The sequence below is a fragment of the Hyla sarda genome, chromosome 10 (genome assembly GCF_029499605.1).
Source record: "Hyla sarda isolate aHylSar1 chromosome 10, aHylSar1.hap1, whole genome shotgun sequence".
NCBI classification, from domain to species: domain Eukaryota; kingdom Metazoa; phylum Chordata; class Amphibia; order Anura; family Hylidae; genus Hyla; species Hyla sarda.
In genome coordinates this window covers 118,860,679-118,886,521 of record NC_079198.1, presented here as the reverse complement: position 1 = coordinate 118,886,521, position 25,843 = coordinate 118,860,679, and the positions used below count along the sequence as shown (strand labels likewise).

At 43.5% G+C, this 25,843-nt stretch overlaps 1 protein-coding gene across 1 annotated transcript; it reads right to left on the bottom strand.

Annotated features, from left to right (window-relative positions):
• Window positions 1–7,383: 7,383 nt before the first annotated feature.
• Window positions 7,384–25,137, bottom strand: LOC130293330 (pulmonary surfactant-associated protein C-like). The gene is made up of 6 exons (XM_056541867.1): window positions 25,038–25,137; window positions 18,392–18,523; window positions 18,140–18,277; window positions 16,555–16,671; window positions 13,606–13,728; window positions 7,384–7,540 (listed from the first exon to the last, which is right to left on the bottom strand). Exons 2-6 carry the CDS (start codon window positions 18,473–18,475, stop codon window positions 7,454–7,456), a joined length of 549 nt encoding a protein of 182 aa, XP_056397842.1. The 5' UTR covers window positions 18,476–18,523; window positions 25,038–25,137; the 3' UTR covers window positions 7,384–7,453.
• Window positions 25,138–25,843: the final 706 nt, after the last annotated feature.

The following is a 25,843-nucleotide window of genomic DNA, read 5'->3' as shown; positions in this document are numbered from 1 at the left end:
ACAGCCGTTGGCTGTCCGGGCATGCTGGGTGTTGTAGTTTTGCAACATCTGGAGGTCCGCAGGTTGTAGGCCACTGTTAGAGGAAGTTGTACTCACCTGTCCCCACCACTCCAGATCGTCGCCGCTGCCTTAGATGTCACCTTCCATCGCTGTCGCCGTTTCCCCGTGGTGTCCCCGACACTCCGGCAAGGTCTCTGCTTCCCGGGCATCCTCGCTCTCCGTCGCCGCCATCACGTCGCTACGCACGCCGCTCCTATTGGATGACGGAACGGCGTGCGCAGCTACGTGATGACTAGTGTTGAGCGGCATAGGCCATATTCGAATTCGCGAATATTCGCGAATATATGGACGAATATTCGTCATATTCGCATATTCATAATATTCTCATTTTATTTTCGCATATTCAAATATTCGCGTGTGCGAAAATTAACATATGCGAAAATTTGCATATACAAAATTAACGTTAAAGAAACTTCGCATACACGAAAATTAGCATATACAAATATTCGCATATGCGAAACTTTGAACGCCAGTCTCACACAGTAGTATTAGAGCCTTCATTACACCACACAAGCTGGAAGCAGAGAGGGTTGATCACTGTGAAGTGTACTGTGAAAAAAAACAAAAAAAAAAACCGAATATTCGTAATTACGAATATATAGCGCTATATTCGCGAATATTCGCGAATTCGCGAATATGCGATATTTGCGAATAAAATTCGAATTGCGAATATTCGCGAGCAACACTAGTGATGACGACGATGGAGAGCGCCGACGATGCAGGGGATCCCGAAGAGGACGCGCCGGAGCCCCGAGGACAGGTAAGTGATCGTCAGCGGACCACACGGGGCACCGTAAACGGCTATCCGGTGGCAGCTGAAGCAGTCAGCGCTGCCGGATAGCCGTTTATGCGATGGCCCCGACATACAAAAGCATCGTATGTTGATGCTGCCTCTGAGAGGCCATCGCATGTTGAAATGATCGTATGTTGGGGCCATCATAGGTCGGGGGTCACTGTACATTTATAATACATATGTTTGATTCCATAATCGGTCTTTGGGACTGACACCAATTTACAGTAAATGGTGTAAAAGAGTGAGAAGTGAAATACAATGAACTGGTAAAGTTACGCTACATGCACATTACCACCATTTTCACATAGAATCAGAAGATGCTCATCTGGGGTACTGATGGTCCTCTCGGGGTTCTGATGTCTGCCGGTATCATTCCATCAAACAGGGCGTGTTCACCCCTGCACGAAGCTGCGGCCGACACGTCCCCTCCATCTATCTCTATGGCAGAACTGTAGATAGTTGGAGGCTGCATCTCCGGGTCTTCCATGGAGATACATGGCGGGGGTTGACACACCTGTTCCTGGGGAGAGCTGGGGTCCCGTGCAGGAGATCATGGGGGTTATCCTAGTGGTCGGACCTCCCACAATCTAAAACTTATCCCCTTTCCTTTGGATAGGGGATGTGTTTTGCTGCATTATAGTTCTCCATTAAAGGGGATTTATGGCTTTATACATCTTATCCGCTATCCATAGACATTAGAGATGAGCGAACTTACAGTAAATTCGATTCGTCACGAACTTCTCGGCTCAGCAGTTGATGACTTTTCCTGCATAAATTAGTTCAGCTTTCAGGTGCTCCAGTGGGCTGGAAAGAGTCTCCTAGGACTGTATCCACCTTTTCCAGCCCACCGGAGCACCTGAAAGCTGAACTGATTTATGCAGGAAAAGTCATCAACTGCCGAGCCGAGAAATGCGTGACGTATTGAATTTACTGTAAGTTCGCTCATCTCTAATAGACATGAATGGAGGGGGCGTGGTGTGATGTCACGAGGGGGTGTGGCAGTGACGTCACGTCTCAGAGACAGCGCCTGGCACAGAATGCCGGGGGCTACACCGGGATTGCGAGGGTATTTGTGGCGGGACTCTTGCGATCATACATTTTATCCGCTATCCTTTGGATAGGGGATAAGATGTATAAAGCTGGAATACCCCTTTATCTTGCTTTGTATTGTACTGTGATAGCATTCCATGGGCTCGTTCTGCAGTCACACAGCTGAGATTTGTAGTGCAGCAACTGGACACAGTAATGCAGGTCACTGAGGTCGGTCCACTGCACAATGCTTTGCTCAACTTGCTTTATATTATATTTGGATCAAGCGTTCCACGTTAAGTTCTTCTGTGTACTGCTTACTGCTTATTTCCAAGATGGCGGCCTAAATGCAGTAAACAAGGCTTTATCAGTCTCTTAAACTCACCCTGGTGCTTTTTTGGCCTGGGAGCTGTAAACAAGCAAACATTGGCTAACCTGTGGTCATGTGATCTTCTATTAGCAGTAAAGTATGCTGGGCTACCCTGACATCATGTCAGTATTCCTAGTTTCTCATCCTAAGCTGACGTGATGACAAAATGCAACATGTTTCTCATCCCTTCTCCTATAATAGGGATGAGCAATAGCCAGGCTCGCAGGAGTTCACTAAATCGCTATCCCCCCAAAGTTCTAAGATGGAGCAGGTTTGCCGGGCTCGGCTCGCTCATCTCTAATCAGGACCAAATATTACCTCTATACCGTTACTGTTTGGCTTTAAAGGGGTACTCCACTGCCCCAGCGTTCAGAACTGCTGGACCTCAACTAAATCCCCTAAATCCAGCGGAACAGCGCAAATCAGTCTACGGACTCTAAAATGCTTAAGGTCCCAACCACTGTCAATATCTAAGAGACTTTGCTTGTACAGAGACTGTTCCGGTTATAATGCTTGCATGAAATCTTCGGTAAAAGTTCCGACTGTTTTCAGCAAAGCCTCCCTTTGTGGACATTCAATTATTTCATGCCTCCCTATCCCTTTTGGGAAGGGTGGCGGTAGGACAAGCATTACAGAGGAGCCCTCACCCTGGCGTCACGAGTAGAATGGGTTAAACAGACCCCATTGAAGTACCGCACAGTAAGCTACACCCCATATACCCTACACTCCCAAGCTACCACAACAGCCCTCGGCTGTCCGGCCATACTGGGAGCTGAAGTTTTGCAACAGATTTATTCTGATACATTTTATTAAAATCAGGTGCCAGCAGGGTTGGTGCCAGGATTTTTGCCACCCGAGGCAAAAGCAAATTTTGACACTCCTTGACCCCGCCTTTGACATACCCCACCTTACTACTGGGGTAAGACACTGTAATAAACCTCCTCATCATGTAATTACCTTCCTACTGGGGTGACACACTGTAACAAACCTCCTCCTCATGTTATCTCCTTACTACTGGGGTGACACATTATAACAAACCTCCTCCTCATGTAATCTCCTTACTACTGGGGTGACACACTGTAACAAACCTCCTCCTCATGTAAACTCCTTACTACTGGGGTGATACACTGTAACAAACCTCCTCATGTAATCTCCTTCCTACTGGGGTGACACACTGTAACAAACCTCCTCCCCATGTTATCTCCTTACTACTGGGGTGACACATTATAACAAACCTCCTCCTCATATAATCTCCTTACTACTGGGGTGACACACTGTAACAATCCTCCTCCTCATGTAAACTCCTTACTACTGGGGTGATACACTGTAACAAACCTCCTCATGTAATCTCCTTACTACTGGGGTGACACACTGTAACAAATCTCCTTCCTCATGTTTTCTCCTTACTACTGGAGTGACACACTGTAACAAACCTTCTCATGTAATTACCTTACTACTGGGGTGACACACTGTAACAAACCTCCTTACTACTGGGGTGGCACACTTTAACAAACCCCCCTCCTCATGTAATCACCTTACTACTGGGGTGACACACTGTAACAACCCCCCCTCCTCATGTAATCACCTTACTACTGGGGTGTCACACTATAACAATCCTCCTCCTCATGTAATCGCCTTACTACTGGGGTAACACACTATAACAAATCCCCCTCCTCATGTAATCACCTAACTACTGGGGTGACACACTGTAACAAACCTCCTCCTCATGTAATCCCCTTACTACTGTGGTGACACACTGTAACAATCCTCCTCCTCATGTAATCACCTTACTAATGGGGTGACACACTGTAACAAACCTCCTCCTCATGTAATCACCTTACTACTGGGGTAACACACTATAACAAACCCCCTCCTCATGTAATCACCTTACTACTGGGCCAATCTATGCAGGGTTAATCCAGATAATTCACCACAAGATCACCGCAGTGATCCACTAATTCCCTATTTTCCCATATATTAAAAACATATAACTTTATTGATTTGTAATAATCCAAACCAAATGAAAGCATCTACGCATGCTCCGTACCATGAATGAAGACAGCATCTTGGTTTAAGTAACAGCGCAGGGGTCACCGCGCAGACAGTGGATGTGAGCAGCTAAGTGCCGGCGCAGAGGCCATGGAGCAGGCACGTCATCATATCATGTGATTTGGATGTCATGACGGCGCAGGTACGTCACATACCAGGTGGCTTGGTTGTCATGATGATAAGTACACAATAAAGGTAATTGGTGGAAACATCGGTACAGCCATCAATCAATGGGAACTTCAGATGATTGGTGGAACGGACTTTCCACCAATCAGCATTAGGCACTTCCTCTATGATGAGGTCATGATAGGAGGTTATAAAAACCCCTGTAGTGGCGTTTTTTGTTCATAGCCCTACAACCTCTTGACAAAGCCGTGTTCAACGGCGAAACATGTCGAGGGGGGCTGTAAACTGATTTTAATTCCTGTGGTGTCCTTCCCCATCTGTATGTCACACTGCAGGTGCATACAGAATTATAATTGATTGCGGTACAGCGGCACTCATTGAATATTGGTACACATGGGAAGAGAGACACTCTGAATTTTTAATCTTTCATTTGGTGTGGATTATTATAAATCAATGAAGTTATATGTTTTTAATATATGGGAAAATAGGGAATTAGTGGATCACTGCGGTGATCTTGTGGTGAATCACCTTACTACTGGGGTGACACACTATAACAAACCCCCCTCCTCATGTAATCTCCTTACTACTGGGGTGACACACTATAACAAACCCCCCTCCTCATGTAATCACCTTACTACTGGGGTGACACACTATAACAAACCTCCTCCTCATGTAATCACCTTACTACTGGGGTGACACACTGTAACAAACCCCATCCTCATGTAATCACCTTACTACTGGGGTGACACACTGTAACAAACCGCCTCCTCATGTAATCTCCTTACTACTGGGGTGACACGCTGTAACAAACCTCCCCCTCATGTAATCACCTTACTACTGGGGTAACACACTATAACAAACCCCCCCTCCTCATGTAATCACCTCACTACTGGGGTGACACACTGTAACAAACCTCCTCCTCATGTAATCACCTTACTACTGGGGTGACACACTGTAACAATCCTCCTCCTCATGTAATCTCCTTACTACTGGGGTGACACACTGTAACAAACCCCCTCCTCATGTAATCACCTTACTACTGAGGTAAACACTATAACAAACCTCCTCCCATGTAATTACCCTACTACTGGGGGGACATACTGCAACAAACCTCCTCCTCATGTAATCACCTTACTACTGGGGGGACATACTGTAACAAACCCCATCCTCATGTAATCACCTCACTACTGGGGTGACACACTGTAACAAACCCCATCCTCATGTAATCACCTTACTACTGGGGTGACACACTGTAACAAACTTCCTCCTCATGTAATCTTCTTACTACTGGGGTGACACACTGTAACAAACCTCCTCCTCATGTAATTACCATACTACTGGGATGATACAGTGTAACAAACATACATAATTATGCACTTAAATGTGGTGACCCAGTACAGAATCACTGTACTCCTGCCCATCCTGTGTGGCAAATGCTGCTTCAATGTCCGTATTGGGCCCACTCTCCTCAGAACTCTCTATATTTCATAATATAATGTAATGTTGGTATGATGGTTAATGTATGAGTATTTGCTATGCACTTGTTACTTTAAATATTCTGTTGTCAAAGACCTTGTTGTTAGGGGAGTAGGCAGAGGTGAATATGTAAATTATCCAGCCAATGGGATCTCTAAATTCCTCCCATATATAGTGAGGTCAGAGTTCAGCGCACTCTCTTGAGCTCTGGCAGTCTAGTGCATGCTGAGGTACAGTTTGGTGAGGAGTGGTCTGTCTGTGAGGTGGATCTGAAAGGAGGCTGGAGGCCTAGTCCAGCAACCACACATCAACTACCAGTTCACCCCAGTACCCAGGTGATAGTCAAAGCCATGCGGTAAGTCTACAGTCCGGGGATATATTCAAGACAGCAAGTTAGTCAAGTCCAAGTAACTCCAGTATAGCGTGGGCTGCATACAAGTCAATGCAGTCATATACAACACAATCAACTATAAGTCCCAACAAGCTGATAAGCTTCCCAAAGTTCTCGCTGCAACTCCTTCCCGCTAATCTGAGCTGTAACGGATTGTACCATCTTTCCAACCTCAGTAAAGCAAGCCAGTTAACCTTAACCTTGCGTCAAAGTGATTATTTGCCCCATGCCTGGCACAGGAGAAGCTGGTCTACCTCGGTGGTGTATAGGTCAACCGCGCCCTGGCTTCACGAAACGGTTAATTACACATTACCCCCATCAGAAACCACATTCACATGCTGTACAAATCCACACACAAGCCCCATTGGCTGTCAGTAGTGCCATCATTGTCCTCTATAGCCTGAGCGTTGGTGGATGGAAGGAGACAGAGTTGTGATGTCATGGAGGCACAAGACATCAGCGATCATGCCCGTCTGCCTCTGAGGAGCACTTTGCCACTGAAAGCAGTACTCCTCCAAGGCAGACAGATGTGATCACACAGGAGAGGAGGGGGTTGGGGCGGATGTATGGAGGCGCGCGCAATGTCAGAATGCTGGACAAGCCTGACCGGCCTGTCTGCCTCGGAGGTGGCGCTGCGCTCCTCCAGCAGGCTGAAGAATGCAGATTATTATGGTACCTGGAGGGGTGCGATGGTGGTGCTGGCTGGGCGGGTGCTTCAGGTGCCAACTGGCTACTACCTTTTTTGCGGCCAGCAGAGTGGTGTGCCCATCAAGAGAGCGCTCTAGGCTTCTGCCTATATTGCTTATAGGCAGAACCGGCCCTAGGTGCCAGCATGGTACAGAGTATCCACACAGCCAGCATCACATGACTACATTAGAAATCACATTATTTACAGCTGAAAATAAACATCAAGTAAATTTGTTTTTCTAAACATTATTTATTTTGTGCACAGTGTTCCATTTTTCTTGGTGCCGCCCGCAGTGTAAAGAATGGTGGCTTGAAGTTTATATTACACATCGATGAAGCAGCTTTAGTATATATATATATTTATATATATATATATATATATATATATATATTTATATTTAGACCGGGTTCCATGCAGACCATAGATATCATTCTCCACGCTCCGTTGATAAAAGCAGCAAGTACAATTTCTTCAGTTTCCGATACTTATTCCCAAGTTTGCCTGAATGTGCCACTTAATATGTCTGAGCCTAAACCGTCTGACATCTTTGGGACTCTCCTGAAAAAGAAACGTAGCATTTCATATTATATAGTTATGGCAGTGTTTCCCAACCAGGGTACCTCCAGCTGCTGTAAACTACAACTCCCAGCCTGCCTGGACAACTGGGATGCTGGGAGTTGTAGTTTTGTAATAGCTGGAGGCACCCTGGTTGGGAAACACTGATTTATGGCAATATTCAGGGCTGGATCATCATTGGCGATCATGGAGAGACTGCTCCGGGCCCCGTGCCCGCAGGGGGCCCCCGTCACATTAGGGACATCCCTGTGTCCCGAAAAATCTTTTCGGGACACAAGGATGCCCTGGTTACCTCTCTGCGGCCCCGCGTTAACTTTAAAGACGCAGGGGCCATTGGGAGGTAGCGCACGCAGGGACGTCACTGACATCCCGTGCGTGCGCCCATAGTTACCGCGAAGAGCGGAGCAGTGAGGAGGACGCGCTCGCATGGTAAGTAACCAGCGATACGTCATCTTCAGTGTTCCGACCACCCCACCTCCGGTCCCGGGACCTTCTGCTATGGCCCATAGGCCATAGCAGTAGATCGTAATCCCAGAGCAGTGGTCGGAATACTGAAGTGGGGCAGTAAACAGGCATACAGCCTCCAGCCATACACTGTGTATGGTTGAAGGCTGTATGTCTGTGGGGGAACTGTACTGCACCTAATATGGGGGACTATGCTACACCTAATGTGGGGGAACTATACTGAACCTAATGTGGGGGAACTATACTGCACCTAATGTGGGGAACTATACTACACCTAATGTGGGGAACTATACTGCACCTAATGTGGGGGAAACTATATTTACCTAATGTGGAGGAACTATACTGCACCTAATGTGGGGGACTATACTGTACCTAATGTGGGGGACTATACTGCTCCTAATAAGGGGGGAACTATACTGCAACTAATGCGGGGGAACTATACTGCGCCTAATGTGGGGGAACTGTACTGCACCTAATGTGGGGGACTGTACTGCACCTAATGTGGGGGACTATACTGCACCTAATGTGAAAGAACTATATTGTACCTAATGTGGGGGATTATACTGCTCCTAATGTGGGGGGAACTATACTGCAACTAATGTGGGGGAACTATACTGCACCTAATGTGGGGAACTATACTGCACCTAATGTGGGGAACTATACTGCATGTAATTTGGGGGAACTGTACTGCCAACCTAATGTGGGGGAACTATACTGCATCTAATGTGGGGAACTATACTGCACCTGATGTGGGGAACTATACTGCACCTAATGTGGGGGAACTATACTGCACCTAATGTGGGGAACTATACTGCACCTAATGTGGGGGACTATACTGCACCTAATGTGGGGGGACTATACTGCACCTAATGTGGGGAACTATACTGCACCTAATGTGGGGGAAACTATACTGCACCTAATGTGGGGGAACTATACTGCACCTAATGTGGGGGAACTATACTGCACCTAATGTGGGGGAACTATACTGCACCTAATTTGGGGGGAACTATACTGCACCTAATGTGGGGGAAACTATACTGCAACTAATGTAGGGGAACTATACTGCACCTAATGTGGGGAACTATACTGCTCTTAATGTGGGGGAACTATACTGCACCTAATGTGTGCACCTGATGTGGGGAACTATACTGCACCTAATGTGGGGGAACTATACTGCACCTAATGAAGGGAACTATACTGCACCTAATGTGGGGAACTATACTGCACCTAATGTGGGGGAAACTATACTGCAACTAATGTAGGGGAACTATACTGCACCTAATGTGGTGAACTATACTGCTTGTAATGTGGGGGAACTATACTGTACCTAATGTGGGGGAACTATACTGCACCTAATGAGGGGAACTATACTGCACCTAATGTGGGGAATTATACTGCACCTAATGTGGGGAACTATACAGCACCTAATGTGGGGGAAACTATACTGCACCTAATGTGGGGAACTATACTGCACCTAATGTGGGGGGAACTATACTGCACCTAATGTGGGGGGAACTATACTGCACCTAATGTGGGGGGAACTATAATGTACCTAATGTGGGGGTACTATACTGCACCTAATGTGGGGGAACTATAATGCACCTAATGTGGGGGAACTATAATGCACCTAATGTGGGGGAACTATACTGCACCTAATGTGGGGGGAACTATACTGCACCTAATGTGGGGGAAACTATACTGCAACTAATGTAGGGAAACTATACTGCACCTAATGTGGGGAACTATACTGCTCGAAATGTGGGGGAACTATACTGCACCTAATGTGGGGAACTATACTGCTTGTAATGTGGGGGAACTATACTGCACCTAATGTGGGGGAACTATACTGCACCTAATGAGGGGAACTATACTGCACCTAATGTGGGGAATTATACTGCACCTAATGTGGGGAACTATACAGCACCTAATGTGGGGGAAACTATACTGCACCTAATGTGGGCAACTATACGGCACCTGATGTGGGGAACTATACTGCACCTAATGTGGGGGAACTATACTGCACCTAATGTGGGGAACTATACTGCACCTAATGTGGGGACTATACTGCACCTAATGTGGGGGGACTATACTGCACCTAATGTGGGGGAACTATACTGCACCTAATGTGGGGAACTATACTGCACCTAATGTGGGGGAAACTATACTGCACCTAATGTGGGGGAACTATACTGCACCTAATGTGGGGGAACTATACTGCACCTAATGTGGGGGAACTATACTGCACCTAATGTGGGGGGAACTATACTGCACCTAATGTGGGGGAAACTATACTGCAACTAATGTAGGGGAACTATACTGCACCTAATGTGGGGAACTATACTGCTCTTAATGTGGGGGAACTATACTGCACCTAATGTGTGCACCTGATGTGGGGAACTATACTGCACCTAATGTGGGGGAACTATACTGCACCTAATGAGGGGAACTATACTGCACCTAATGTGGGGAACTATACTGCACCTAATGTGGGGGAAACTATACTGCAACTAATGTAGGGGAACTATACTGCACCTAATGTGGGGAACTATACTGCTTGTAATGTGGGGGAACTATACTGCACCTAATGTGGGGGAACTATACTGCACCTAATGAGGGGAACTGTACTGCACCTAATGTGGGGAATTATACTGCACCTAATGTGGGGAACTATACAGCACCTAATGTGGGGGAAACTATACTGCACCTAATGTGGGGAACTATACTGCACCTAATGTGGGGGGAACTATACTGCACCTAATGTGGGGGGAACTATACTGCACCTAATGTGGGGGGAACTATAATGCACCTAATGTGGGGGTACTATACTGCACCTAATGTGGGGGAACTATAATGCACCTAATGTGGGGGAACTATAATGCACCTAATGTGGGGGAACTATACTGCACCTAATGTGGGGGAAACTATACTGCAACTAATGTAGGGAAACTATACTGCACCTAATGTGGGGAACTATACTGCTCGTAATGTGGGGGAACTATACTGCACCTAATGTGGGGAACTATACTGCTTGTAATGTGGGGGAACTATACTGCACCTAATGTGGGGGAACTATACTGCACCTAATGAGGGGAACTATACTGCACCTAATGTGGGGAATTATACTGCACCTAATGTGGGGAACTATACAGCACCTAATGTGGGGGAAACTATACTGCACCTAATGTGGGGAACTATACTGCACCTAATGTGGGGGGAACTATACTGCACCTAATGTGGGGGGAACTATACTGCACCTAATGTGGGGGAACTGTACTGCACCTAATGTGGGGGGAACTATAATGCACCTAATGTGGGGGGACTATACTGCACCTAATGTGGGGGAACTATAATGCACCTAATGTGGGGGAACTATACTGCACCTAATGTGGGGGGAACTATACAGCAGCTAATGTGGGGGAAACTATACTGCAACTAATGTAGGGGAACTATACTGCACCTAATGTGGGGAACTATACTGCTCGTAATGTGGGGGAACTATACTGCACCTAATGTGTGCACCTGATGTGGGGAACTATACTGCACCTAATGTGGGGGAACTATACTGCACCTAATGAGGGGAACTATACTGCACCTAATGTGGGGGAAACTATACTGCACCTAATGTGGGGGAACTATACTGCACCTAATGTGGGGGAAACTATACTGCACCTAATGTGGGGGACTATACTGCACCTAATGTGGGGGATTTATACTGCACCTAATGTGGGGGGAACTATACTGCACCTAATGTGGGGGGAACTATACTGCAACTAATGTGGGGGAACTATAATGCACCTAATGTGGGGGACTATACTGCACCTAATGTGGGGGAACTGTCGGGGGGGGGGGGGGCCATCATAAGGAAGTGCTCCGTCTTCCAGGCAGCCTTAATCTGGCCCTGGCAATATTATCAATGAGTGCCCCCCCCCTGGATACCTCAGCCCCCCTCTCATCTTGGGGTCTTCAGTGTATCGGTCTCATTCACAAGTGACAAATGCCAGGTGGCAACCAATAATGGCCTACCATAGGGTCCCTATTGGGGTTGTCATTCAGCTTTCTAAAAGTCCTGAATGTAAAGACCTATGGAGAGATGGACGTGCAGTGTCCCATTTGGATCCCTGGGGTCTGTGGTTAGATGTTATCTGTTATAAGTCACATGCCATATGTGCCTTTAATATTTGTAATTTTTTACGCTGTAATGTCTTTGTAACTGTGATGGACCAGACAATGCTATGTTAGGGTTAACCCCTCAAGGACATGCACTGTAAATGTATGGCGCTGCAGCAAGCTATTTACACATTTACAGTATGGCTATGAAGCGATCGCAGGAACTACAGTATGCTCGCTTCATAGCATGTGAATTAAAAGCAGCTGCTAATGGGGACATCAGCGATTATGCTGATGTTTGCCATTAAAGGGGTACTCCGGTGGAAAACTTTTTTTTTTTTTTAATCAACTGGTGCCAGAAAGTTAAACAGATTTGTAAATCACTTCTATTAAAAAATCTTAATCCTTCCAGTACTTTTTAGGGGCTGTATACTAAAGAGAAATCCAAAAAAGAAATGCATTTCCTCTGATGTCATGACCACAGTGCTCTCTGCTGACCTCTGCTGTTCATTTTAGGAACTGTCCAGAGCAGAATATGTTTGCTATGGGGATTTTCTCCTGCTCCTAAAATGGACAGCAGAGGTCAGCAGAGAGCACTGTGGTCATGACATCAGAGGAAATGCATTTCTTTTTTTTTATTTCTCTTTAGTATACTAAGTACCTAAAAAGTACTGGAAGGATTAAGATTTTTTATTAGAAGTGATTTACAAATCTGTTTAACTTTCTGGCACCAGTTGATTACAAAAAAAAAAAAAAGTTTTCCACGGGAGTACCCCTTTAAGGCATCGGTTGTTCTTGCTTGAATTTAAAGGGGTTATCCAGGAAAAAACTTTTTTATATATATCAACTGGCTCCAGAAATTTAAACAGATTTGGAGATTACTTCTATTAAAACATCTTAATCCTTTCAGTACTTATGAGCTTCTGAAGTTAAGGTTGCTCTTTTCTGTCTAAGTGCTCTCTGATGACACCTGTCTCGGGAAACGCCCAGTTTAGAAGCAAATCCCCATAGCAAACCTCTTCTAAACTGGGCGGTTCCCGAGACAGGTGTCATCAGAGAACACTTAGACAGAAAAGAACAACCTTAACATCAGAAGCTCATAAGTACTGAAAGGATTAAGATTTTTTAATAGAAGTAATTTACAAATCTGTTTAACTTTATGGAGCCAGTTGATATATATAAAAAAGTTTTTTTCCTGGAATACCCCTTTAAGTCCTAGTCCTATTCTTTGATAGTAGGCTTTATAGACTTTACTATAGTTATTTTCCTACATCAGTGGTCTCCAACCTGCGGACCTCCAGATGTTACAAAACTACAACTCCCAGCATGCCCGGAGAGCCAACTGCTGTCCGGGCATGCTGGGAGTTGTAGTTTTGCAATATCTGGAGGTCCGCAGGTTGCTACATTATTACTACATTATTTTGGGACTATACTCCAGGATTGAAAATCCTAATCCCCATGATCACGTGTCTTACCAATTTTGCCCAGTAGATGTCGACATTGCTGCAGAGAATATTCATGCTCGTCCCCAGATCCATAGGGTCGGCTTTCTCCTCCGCTGTAGCGCTGTACATGATCTGGTCCTCACTGGATGTCTTCTGAGTAAATAGTAGATAAATTATACAGGGAAAAGCTTAAAAACTCCAATCAGCATCATGGCCGTCCCCACATTAGTCCTCGTTCACAGCATACAATGCATTCGCAACGTTTTCAGACCCTTTCGTGTTTTTTTTTTCTTCACATTTTGTTATATGTTATATGAGAATTTATATATTTATATTGAAATAAATAAATAAATACATAATTCCCCCCCCCAATCATTCTGCACTTAATGCCCCATGATGAGAACATGAAAGTAAAATGTTAGAGATCTTTGCAAATTTAATAAAAAGGAAAAACAAACTACCGTATTTTTCGCCATATAAGACGCACCCAATTTTAAAGGATGAAAATCTAGAAAAAAAAAAAGATTCTGAACCTTCAACCTGCGGACCTCCAGATGTTGCAAAACTACAACTCCCAGCATGCCCGGACAGCCGTTGGCTGTCCGGGCATGCTGGGAGTTGTAGTTTTGCAACATCTGGAGGTCCGCAGGTTGAAGACCACTGGTATAGGAGGTTATACTCACCTGTCCCCGCCGCTCCGGACCCGTCAGCGCTGCCCTGGATGTCGCCCTCCATCGCTGTCGCCGCGCCCCCGGGGTGTCCCCGTCGCTCCGGAACGTCTCTGCTGCCCGGTATCCTCGCTCTCCGTCGCCGCCATCACGCCGCTACGCACGCCGCTCCTATTGGGTGACGGGACGGCGTACGCGACGACGTGATGACGACGAAGGAGAGCGCCGGCCATGCAGGGGATCCCGGTACGGAGCAGATACCGAGGAGGCAGGTAAGGTCCCTCCCGGTGTCCTGTAAGCTGTTCGGGACGCCGCGATTTCCCGAACAGCCCGACTGAGCAGCTGGGTTAGTGTCACTTTCACTTCAGATGCGGCGGTCAGCTCTGATTGCCGCGTCTGAAGGGTTAATACAGGGCATCAGGGTTTAATGTGGGTAAGTTTGTCTTAAAAAACAAAAGGTTCCAAAGCAGTATATGAATTGTGACTTAGTTTATGTTATCTATGTTATATGTTGTTTATTTTGTGATAAACTGTCTATTATAGGTATTTGCCTCCCAGTGGATATATAGTTGGTCCCCCCTCCCCCCCCCCCCCCCCCCCATTTTAAGCAACAACCCTTTTATCCACCTCCACTGTGTACCATCATTGTGCATGCCTCTGAGTCTTGGCAGGATGCACAGTTCAGGCATTGCTCCTAGCATTCTTCAAGATTGGAGACTTAAAGGGGTTATCCAGGAAAAATTTGTTATATATATATCAACTGGCTTCAGAAAGTTAAACAGATTTGTAAATTACTTCTATTAAAAAATCTTAATCCTTTCAGTACTTATGAGCTTCTGAAGTTAAGGTTGTTCTTTTCTGTCTCAATCCTCTCTGATGACACCTGTCTCAAGAACCGTCCAGTTTAGAAGATGTTTGCTATGGGGATTTGCTTCTAAACTGGTTCCCGAGACACGTGTCATCAGAGAGCACTTAGACAGAAAAGAACAACCTTAACTTCAGAAGCTCATAAGTACTGAAAGGATTAAGATTTTTTAATAGAAGTAATTTACAAATCTGTTTAACTTTCTGGAGCCAGTTGATATATAAAAAAAATAATTTTTTCCTGGAATACCCCTTTAATGCAACCTGCAGCCTATAGGGCAAGTGGCAGAGTGAGGAACCAGTGGTTCTTTGCTCTATCGCCTTTCACCTGTAAGCTCTGGGTAGGCAGAAGTACCCTAGGCAGGTGCCCACCCTGCCTGTCCCTTGTCCCAGCCAATATGGTATTTGATGTTTTATATGATTGGATCTTGAAATGCGCCTAGTGTGTGACACAACAAATGAAATGATGTGTTGTTTTTACTATTTCTACTGATATCAAGTAGCCACTTATCGGTGGCGCTCGTAGATCATAACACATGAAAATACGTTTTATTGGTGTTTTTTAATTGTGAATTCTGCCCCCCAAGCCCTCCCCCCCCCCCCCGCCCCAGCCTACATAATCTCCTCCTTGTGGTGACCCAGTACAAGATCTGTACAGAAAATAGCCTCCTGCCCATCCTGTGTGGCAGATGTTGCCTTCAGTGTCCATCTTGGGCCCCCACTACTCAGGACTCTATATCTGCTCCAGTTATGCTATGGTTAATGTATTGTCATTTCTTGTATACCTGTTGCTTTAATCCCTGTTCTTAGAAACCTTGTTGTTAGGGGAGTATGCAAGAGGTAAACCATGTGACTTATCTGCCCAATAGGAATGCTCCAAATCTGCTTCTTATATAGTGTGGTAGGTGTTCAGAGTTCAGTTCTGCAGACTAGTGCAGATGTAGCTGAGGTAAAGTTTGAAGAGGTCTGAAGTGAGTCTGTGAGATAATTCTGAGGAGGCCTCAAATCTAATCTGCAACTACGTATCTGCTATAGAATAATCCCAGTACCCAGGTGAATGTCAAGCCTAGCGGTAAGCGCTTAAGTCTCGGGGATTCAAGTCAAGTTAGTCATTCAGTCACTAAAGTCAAGTGTGGGTTGCCAAACAGTAAGTCAGTCATACACAGCACAGTGAACTATAAGCCCCAGCAAGCCGATAAGCTTCCAAGGTTCACCCTGCACTTCTCTTTATACCAATCTAAGCTGTAACGGATTGTACCATCTATACTGCCTCAGTAAAGTCAGTTTCCCCGTAACTTTGCGTCAGAGTACTTATTGCCCCGTGCCTGGCCCAGGAGAAGCTGGCTCAATCTCGGGTTGTGTATAGGTTAACCACGCCCTGGCGTCACGAAAAGGTTAATTGCACATTACCCTCACCCGACACCACATCAGCATTGCTGACACTTACACGGGTCTTGATATTATCCATCTCTCTTAGTATATCCTGTATAGATGGAGTCTTGCATCTGTCCATCCTAAGTACACAACAAAAGCTGCTGTTTATCGTCCGGATTCCAATGAGGTTCTATATGAGAAGAAGGTATATGTGTAAGATAAACATGCAAGCACAGTACATATAGGGTGTATTCTTAGAGTATGGAGACTGCTGCTTAATAAGAGGCCTGGATCATTATGATATATACAAGAAAACTATTAGGCCGGGTTTACACTCCAAAACTTCGCTCCGGAAATTCCATCAGAGCAGTCTCCCATTATTTTCCATGGGATTATGCTGCACGTTTCACACTGCTGGAATTCTCCAATGGGGAATTTCAAATTCTGGACAAAAGAATGCATGTGTTCATGTCTATGGGGACGGCAATGCAGTCGTGCAGTCCCAGTGTTCACTTCTGTCCTGACACTGACCTGAAATTTTCTGGCTAGAGATTCCATTGTGTGAACTCGGCCTTAGAGTTCACATGAGACATAAAGAATTGCTGCAAATCTGCCTGTGCTGTGGAATTGTAGTGTATTTCCCCTTTTAAAGGGGAACTCCTGTGCCCCAGCCTTCTGAACATCTGGTTCAGAAGGCTTGGAGACGCAGTTGCGATGTCATGGCCACGCCCCCTCATTACACCATGCCCCCTCCTTTTATGTCTATGGGAGGGGGCGTGACTACTGTCACACCTCCTTCCATAGACATCAATGGAGGGGGCGTGGCGTGACTCACGAGGGGAAGTGGCCGTGACATTGTGACTGTGGTCGCTGCTCCAAGCCTTCTGAAGGCTGGGGCATGGGAGTTCCCCTTTAACAGAAACTGGCATGCTTAACTCTGGAGCCCAGGCTGTTGAGTTCTCAAAGGGAAAATCCTAAGCTGTGAGAAGCATTAAGCTATGGTCGCATGGCGTAATTTTTCCGGAATGGTCAACCGGCCATTCCTTCCGAGGTAAGCACCGACTCATCAGTCAGCGCTAGGACCTCTCGGAAATGTGCCGTCTCCATAGATGGCAATGCATATCCAAGTGACATGTCAATTCTTTCTGCAGAGGCCGGAATTTGAATTTTTGTTGCTAAATGTTTCCGGTGCGGACATCCTGCCGTGTGCATGGTGCAGCAGAATTCCATTGAAAACAATGGTTTTCCGTTCACAAATTCACACTTCGGAATTTGTGAAGCAGAAAATCCGGATGATAAATTTGCTAGAAAATTTCCTCCTGAAGAAAAGGGTTGCTCTTTCTTCAGGCGGAAATCCTAGCGGAACACATAGCGGTCTATAGGAGACTGCAGTGTCCGCGCGTTCCTAGCGCTGTCTAATTCAGTCGGTGCAGGCGGAACTCGGAATCTCCGGGCGGAAATTTTCTGCCCGGAGATTCCATAGTCGGAACCTAGCCTTAGACCTAAACAAAGCTATTCCATTTCACTGACAACAAGCAGAGATCTTAAAAAGTATGCTGAATGGAAGCACAGAGTCTATAAGAATGTTGCAGAACATTATACAGTGATTTAGCCTCATCTACATAGTTATATTCTATGTACTGACGTCTACATCTCACCCTCCTGTAATCATACAACACAGTGGTGGAATCATTTGGGCTGTTGACAAATATGGCGGCCATGTTTTCCTGCTCGTTGACAGAAATTATCTGTTGAATCTTTTCCCCGTCTTTGGCATTCAAGACCTGCATCACCATCTGCAGAAATAAAGGATATCCATCAGCCACGGCTACAAAAGTCAGGTAGAAAAGGTGAAAAACTGATCTGTGATAAGGCTTCTTGCCATCACCTGTATTATCGGTAACACTCACCTTCTCCGTATGCTTCTGTGTTATGTAAACGCCGATTAAAGTCGCAGCCACAAGTATCCCGATCAGCAGCACCACAAGTCCCATACCCACAATCCACCACTTGGTGGACAATGGGACCTGAACCTTATAGGTCTGTGAGAAGGAGATGGTTAAAACAGAGAAAATCATTAGACTAAACATGTGACATGCGGGTAGCAAGAGACAGAGAGCCGGCACTGTAGTGTGATGAGCGGTCTTGTGAATAATGAGGTTAACTGTAGTGATGGAAGACGGGGGGTGCGGCAGTGTCGGGGGTGCGCTTATATGGAAAACAGTATAGGAAGGAGAGGAAGGAGAAAAAATCTATGTCGCACTCACCCGGTTTCATGTCAAAGAACAGTTTCTTTATTCCATCATATATATATGGGAAACAAAGATTTTGGTAGGGAGAAGAAAACTTGAGCTCAGTTGAGCTCATGGAACGACGGTCCCGTTTCGCGGGCTATGCGCTTGGTCACACCCCAGAGGCATGACCAAGCGGATAACTCACGAAACAGGACTGTCATTCCACGAGCTCAACTGAGTTCAAGTTTTCTTCTCCCCTACCCAAATCTTTGTTTCCCATATATATATGATGGAATAAAGAAACTAAGATTCGGGTCAGGGAGAAGAAAACTTGAGCTCAGTTGAGCTTGTTATCAGTTGAGCTTGTTGTCCCGTTTCGCGAGTTATCCACTTGGTCATGCCCCAGGGGCGTGACCAAGCGGATAACCCGCGAAACGGGACCGTCGTTCCACGAGCTCAACTGAGCTCAAGTTTTCTTCTCCCTGACCCGAATCTTGTGAATAATGAGGTTAACTGTAGTGATGGAAGACGGGTGGTGCGGCAGTGTCGGGGGTGAGCTTATATGGAAAATAGTATGCACATTAGAGGAAGGAGAAAAAATATATGTCGCACTCACCTGGTTTCATGCCAAAGAACAGTTTCTTTATTTCATCATATACATGGGAAACAAAGATTCGGGTCAGGGAGAAGAAAACTTGAGCTCAGTTGAGCTCATGGAACGACGGTCCCGTTTCGCGGGCTATCCGCTTGGTCACGCCCCAGGGGCGTGACCAAGCGGATAACTCGCGAAACAGGACCGTCATTCCACGAGCTCAACTGAGCTCAAGTTTTCTTCTCCCTGACCCGAATCTTTGTTTCCCATATATATATATGATGGAATAAAGAAACTAAGATTCGGGTCAGGGAGAAGAAAACTTGAGCTCAGCTGAGCCCGTGGAACGACGGTCCCGTTTCGCCGGTTATCCACTTGGTCACGCCCCCCTGGGGCGTGACCAAGCGGATAACCGGCAAAACGGGACCGTCGTTCCACGGGCTCAGCTGAGATCAAGTTTTCTTCTCCCTGTCCCGAATCTTTGTTTCCCATGTATATGATGGAATAAAGAAACTGTTCTTTGGCATGAAACCGGGTGAGTGCGACATATATTTCTTCTCCTTCCTCTCAAGTATGTGACATATGTTACATGTGAGTTCCAGACAATGGAATGTACCCTAAATGTAGTGAGAACATAGACTGATCTGTGTGGTAGTTTTCTGCACAACACCTATTACAGCACAATGACATTTTTAGTTAAAGGGGTATTCCAGGAAAAATTATAATCAACTGGTTCCAGAAAGTTAAACAGATTTGAAAATTACTTCTATTAAAAAATCTTAATCCTTTCAATAATTATCAGCTGCTGAAGTTGAATTGTTCTTTTCTGTCTGGCAACAGTGCTCTCTGCTGACATCTCTGCTTGTCTCGGGAACTGCACAGAGTAGAAGAGGTTTGCTATGGGGATATGCTTCTAAACTGGGCAGTTCCCGAGACATGTGTCATCAGAGAGCACTTAGAAAGAAAAGAACAACTCAACTTCAGCATCTCATAAGTACTGAAAGGATTAAGATTTTTTTTTATAGAAGTAATTTACAAATCTGTTTAACTTTCTGGAGCAAGTTGATATATAAAAAAGTTTTTTTTCCTGGATAACCCCTTTAACATATAAGTAACATATATACTAAGCTTTAGCAAAATATCCCCAGCCATTTGTAAGTTATGCTGTGTCATACATAAATACATACATGGAGATCTATTCTACATATTATACATCACACAATTCATATTCTTCTATATACTGTATACTATATGATTACTTTTCTTATATATACTGTATATTTTATTATTACTTCTATATTGTTCAATGTTTTATTTGAAAAATAAATATTATAATTTTTTTTTATTATTATTATTAATTTATTATTATTAATAATAATCATTATTATTATAATAAAAATTATTATTCGGGTGCCGTCTGAGGCAGGACAGGGCTTTATTAAACGAGCGCAGAGCACACAGATCAATGTAGTTCTATGAAACTTCATTGATCTGTATGAGGAATCTAATGATTCCTCCTAAAAGCCCCCTAAGGGGTCTGATAAAGTGTAAAAGTTGTAAAGTTGAACAAATGTAAAAAAAAAAACACCCATTATTAAAAGTTTAAATCCCCCCCTTTTCCCAAATTCTATATAAAAAATATGTAAGCATCATAAAAATAAACAGATATGGTATCGCAGTGTGCGCAAATTTCCGAACTATAAAAATATAAGGTTAATTAAACTGCATGGTCAGTGGTGTATACATAAAAAAATACCAAAGTCCAAAATTGCGTATTTTTGCTCACTTTGTATACCCTAAAAAAATTATAAAAAGAGCCATCAAAACAAAAAAGGTACCGGTAAAAACTAAAGACCACGGCGCAAAAAAAATGAGCCCTCACACATCCCCGTAAATGGAAAAATAAAAAAGTTATAGAGGTCAGAAAAGGACATTTTTAAACATACAAATTTTTGTGCAAAAAGTTGTAATTTTTTTAACTGCAGTAAAACAAAATCAAAGCTATATAACTTAGGTTAGGTATCATTTTAATCATATGAACATACACAATAAAGATAAGATTATCTGCGTACAATCGGAAGCCCCCAAAAGTTATTAAACGGTGGGTATTTTTACAATTTTGCCCCACAAATATTTTTTTCTTGTTTCGCTGTAGATTTTGTGGTGAAATTATTGATGTCATTACAAAGTAAAATTGGTGGCAACAAAAAAAAAAAAAGCCTCACATGGGTCAGTAGGTGGAAAATTGAAAGTGTTATGATTTTTAGAAGGTGAGGAGGAAAATACGAAAGTGCAAAAACGGGGGAAAAAAATGTGGTCCTTAAAGGGGTATTCCAGGAAAAACCTTTTTTTTTTTTATATCAACTTGCTCCAGAAAGTTAAACAGATTTGTAAATTACTTCTATTAATAAATCTTAATCCCTTCAATAAATATCAGCTGCTGAAGTTGAGTTGTTCTTTTCTGTCTGGCAACAGTGCTCTCTGCTGACATCTCTGTCTGTCTCGGGAACTGCACAGAGTAGAAGAGGTTTGCTATGGGGATTTGCTTCTAAACCGCAGCGGTTCTCGAGACACGTGTCATCAGAGAGCACTTAGACAGAAAAGAACAACTCAACTTCAGAAGCTCATAAGTACTGAAAGGATGAAGATTTTTTAATAGAAGTAATTTCCAAATCTGTTTAACTTTCTGGAGCCAGTTGATATATAAAAAATAGTTTTTTTTCCTGGATAACCCCTTTAAGAGGTTAAATATCATTATCCAGACCAAAGAGAAAGAGCTGCCAGCACCAGCGTTTTTTATGCGGCTCAGGCAATGGCTGCGACCAGTGTTTTGGTGTGGATATAGTCCTAAGATCGTCCCGTGGTGCTCTCCCCCATATACGTAGTGCAGCAATCATGAACGAGAAATAGAAAAGAAGAAAGGCGCACTCGCGAGTCTTCTCTTGTCCAGACTTTTATTAGGTGGTTGGCAGCAGTAGGGACGCCTGGCATCCCTACTGCTGCCAACCACCTAATAATAGTCTGGACAAGAGAAGACTAGTGAGTGCGCCTTTCTTCTTTTCTATTTCTCGTTAAAGGGGTACTCCAGTGGAAAACATTTTTTTTTTTTTATCAACTGGTGCCAGAAAGTTAAACAGATTTGTAAATTACTTCTATCTAAAAATCTTAATCCTTGCAGTACTTATCAGCTGCTGTATGATCCACAGGAAGTTCTTTTCTTTTTGAATTTCCTTTCTGTCTGACCAGAGTGCTCTCTGCTGACATCTCTGTCCATTTTAGGAACTGTCCAAAGTAGAAGCAAATCCCCATAGCAAACCTATCCTGCTCTGGACAGTTCCTAAAATGGACAGAGGGGTCAGCAGAGAGCACTGTGGTCAGACAGAAAGGGAATTAAAAAGAAAATAACTTCCTCTGTAGCATACAGCAGCTGATAAGTACTGGAAGGATTAAGATTTTTGAATAGAAGTAATTTAGAAATCCGTTTAACTTTTTGGCACCAGTTGATTAAAAAAATAATTTTTTCCAGTGGAGTACCCCTTTAAATATTATTACTATTCTGTTATATAGTGTATTTTTTTTTTTTTTTTACGAATGTATATTATTGCTATCCTTTTATATTCTGTATACAATTATATTCTTACATTCGCCCCCATCTTACTTACGGGCAGTGTCATGTCGAGCTTTTCAGGTATCTTCTCCATGGCTGTATGGACCTCCTCCGCTCCTCCAGGGTATTTGTAGGCAGAGATTCTACTCTGGTGCTTTCCCGCAGAAGGAACTTGGACTTGATTCCGTTTATTTTGTTTATTCTATCCATCAGATAAAAAGTTCATGCATAACTTTTATAAGGTAAATAAAGAAGAGAAGAAGCAAAGAAGATGATAAAAGGAGCGTCAACACGTAAATCGGCCTTTAACCCCTTAAGGACCGGGGTTTTTTCCGTTTTTGCATTTTCATTTTTTTCCTCCTTACCTTTAAAAAATCATAACTCTTTCAATTTTGCACCTAAAAATCCATATGATGGCTTATTTTTTGTGCCACCAATTCTTCTTTGTAATGATGTAAGTCATTTTACCCAAAAATCTACGGCGAAATGGAAAAAAAAAACTCATTGTGAGACAAAATTGAAAAAAAACCAAAACGCCGTTTTGTAACTTTTGGGGGATTCCGTTACTACGCAGTAAATTTTTCAGTAAAAATGACACCTTATCTTTATTCTGTAGGTCCATACGATTACAATGATACCCTACTTATATAGGTTGGATTTTGTCGGACTTCTGGAAAAAATCATAACTACATGCAGGAAAATGTATACGTTTAAAATTGTCATATTCTGACCCCTATAACTTTTTTATTTTTCCGCATATGGGGCGGAATGAGGGCTCATTTTTTGCGCTGTGATCTGAAGGTTTTAGTGGTACCATTTTTACATTGATAGGACTTATTGATCATTTTTTCATGATATAAAAAGTGACCATAAATGCACTATTTTGGACTTTTGAATTTTTTTGCGCGTACGCCATTGACCGTGCAATTTAATTAACAATATATTTTTATAATTCGGATATTTCCGCACCCGGCGATACCACATATGTCTATTTATACATTTTTTTTTTTAATTTAATTTTTATTGAAAAATGTTTATAAAAATGGTAACAAACACAATCGTCACATACAAATGCTAATGCATTTTATTTTTATTTACACTGTGTTTTTTTATGGGAAAAGGGGGTGATTCAAACTTTTATTAGGGGAGGGGTTAAATGATCTTTATTCACTTTTTTTTGCACTTTTTTTTTTGCAGTGTTATAGCTCCCATAGGGACCTATAACACTTCACACACTGATCTTTTACATTGATCACTGGTTTCTCATAGGAAACCAGTGATCGATGATTCTGCCGCTTGACTGCTCATGTCTGGATCTCAGGCACTGAGCAGTCATTCAGCGATCGGACAGCATGGAGGCAGGTAGGGATACTCCGGCTGTCTTGTAAGCTGTTCGGGATGCCGCGATTCGCCGTTGCGATCACGAACAGCCCCAAGAGCTAACCGGCATGGTTTCACTTTCACTTTAGATGCGGTGTTCAACTTTGAATGCTGTGTCTAAAGGGTTAATAGCGCTCGGTACCACAATCAATGCCACGCGCTATTAGCCACGGGTCCCGGCTGTTGTTAGAGGCCGGGCCCGACCCGCTATGACCGTGGCCCCGCGTTATAGATCGGGAGCGGACTCATGGCGTACGCGTACGCGTTAAAGGGGTTATCCAGGAAAAAACTTTTTTTTATATATATATATCAACTGGCTTCAGAAAGTTAAACAGATTTGTAAATTACTTCTATTAAAAATCTTAATCCTTTCAGTACTTATGAGCTGCTGAAGTTGAGTTGTTCTTTTCTGTCTAAGTGCTCTCTGATGACGCCTGTCTCGGGAACTGTCCGGAGTAGAAGCAAATCCCCATAGCAAACCTCTTCTACTCTGTGCAGTTCCCGAGACAAGCAGAGATGTCAGCAGAGAGCACTGTTGCCAGACAGAAAAGAACAACTCAACTTCAGCAGCTGATAATTATTAGAAGGATTAAGATTTTTTAATAGAAGTAATTTACAAATCTGTTTAACTTTCTGGAGCAAGTTGATATATATATATATATATATAATTTTTTTTTCCTGGAATACCCCTTTAAGTTGTTATCACATTAAAAAACAACATCTATGAAAGAGAAGTCATTTACCCAACAAGATGTCCAGAAGTTTAGTTGTCCAGTCCCTGGTGTCCCGTGAATTATTGTCTGTCCCTGATGTCCTGAGGTCTTGTCTTTAATTCCTGTTGGGCTCTCGTCTTATTTCTTGGTTACAATTTATATGTTATTTAAAGGGGTACTCCGGTGAAAAAAAATTTTTTTTTTTAAATCAACTGGTGCCAGAAAGTTAAGCAGATTTGTAAATTACTTCTATAAAAAAAATCTTAATCCTTCCTGTACTTATTAGCTGCTGAATACTACAGCGGAAATTATTTTCTTTTTGAAACACAGAGCTGTCTGCTGACATCACGAGCACAGTGCTCTCTGCTGACATCTCTGTCCATTTTAGGAACTGTCCAGAACAGCATATGTTTGCTATGGGGATTTCCTTTTACTCTGGTCAATTCCTAAAATGGACAGAGATGTCAGCAGAGAGCTCTGTTTCAAACGGAAAATAATTTCCACTGTAGTATTCAGCAGCTAATAAGTACAGGAAGGATTAATATTTTTTAATAGAAGTAATTTACAAATCTGTTTAACTTTCTGACACCAGTGGATTTAAAAAAAAAAAAAAAAAAAAGTTTTTCACCGGAGTACCCCTTTAAGCATCCAATATTTATTTATTAATTTTTTTTTTAAATATCACAGAAACATAAGAATGTTCACTAAGTTTAACCAACCAAAGGAAGTGAAAAACAGTGTATATAGATGAACAAATAAATACATTTATTAAAGAATCAAGGCATTATAGAAACAATTAAAAACAAAATTCATCCAGGAAAACCTACTACCCTTAC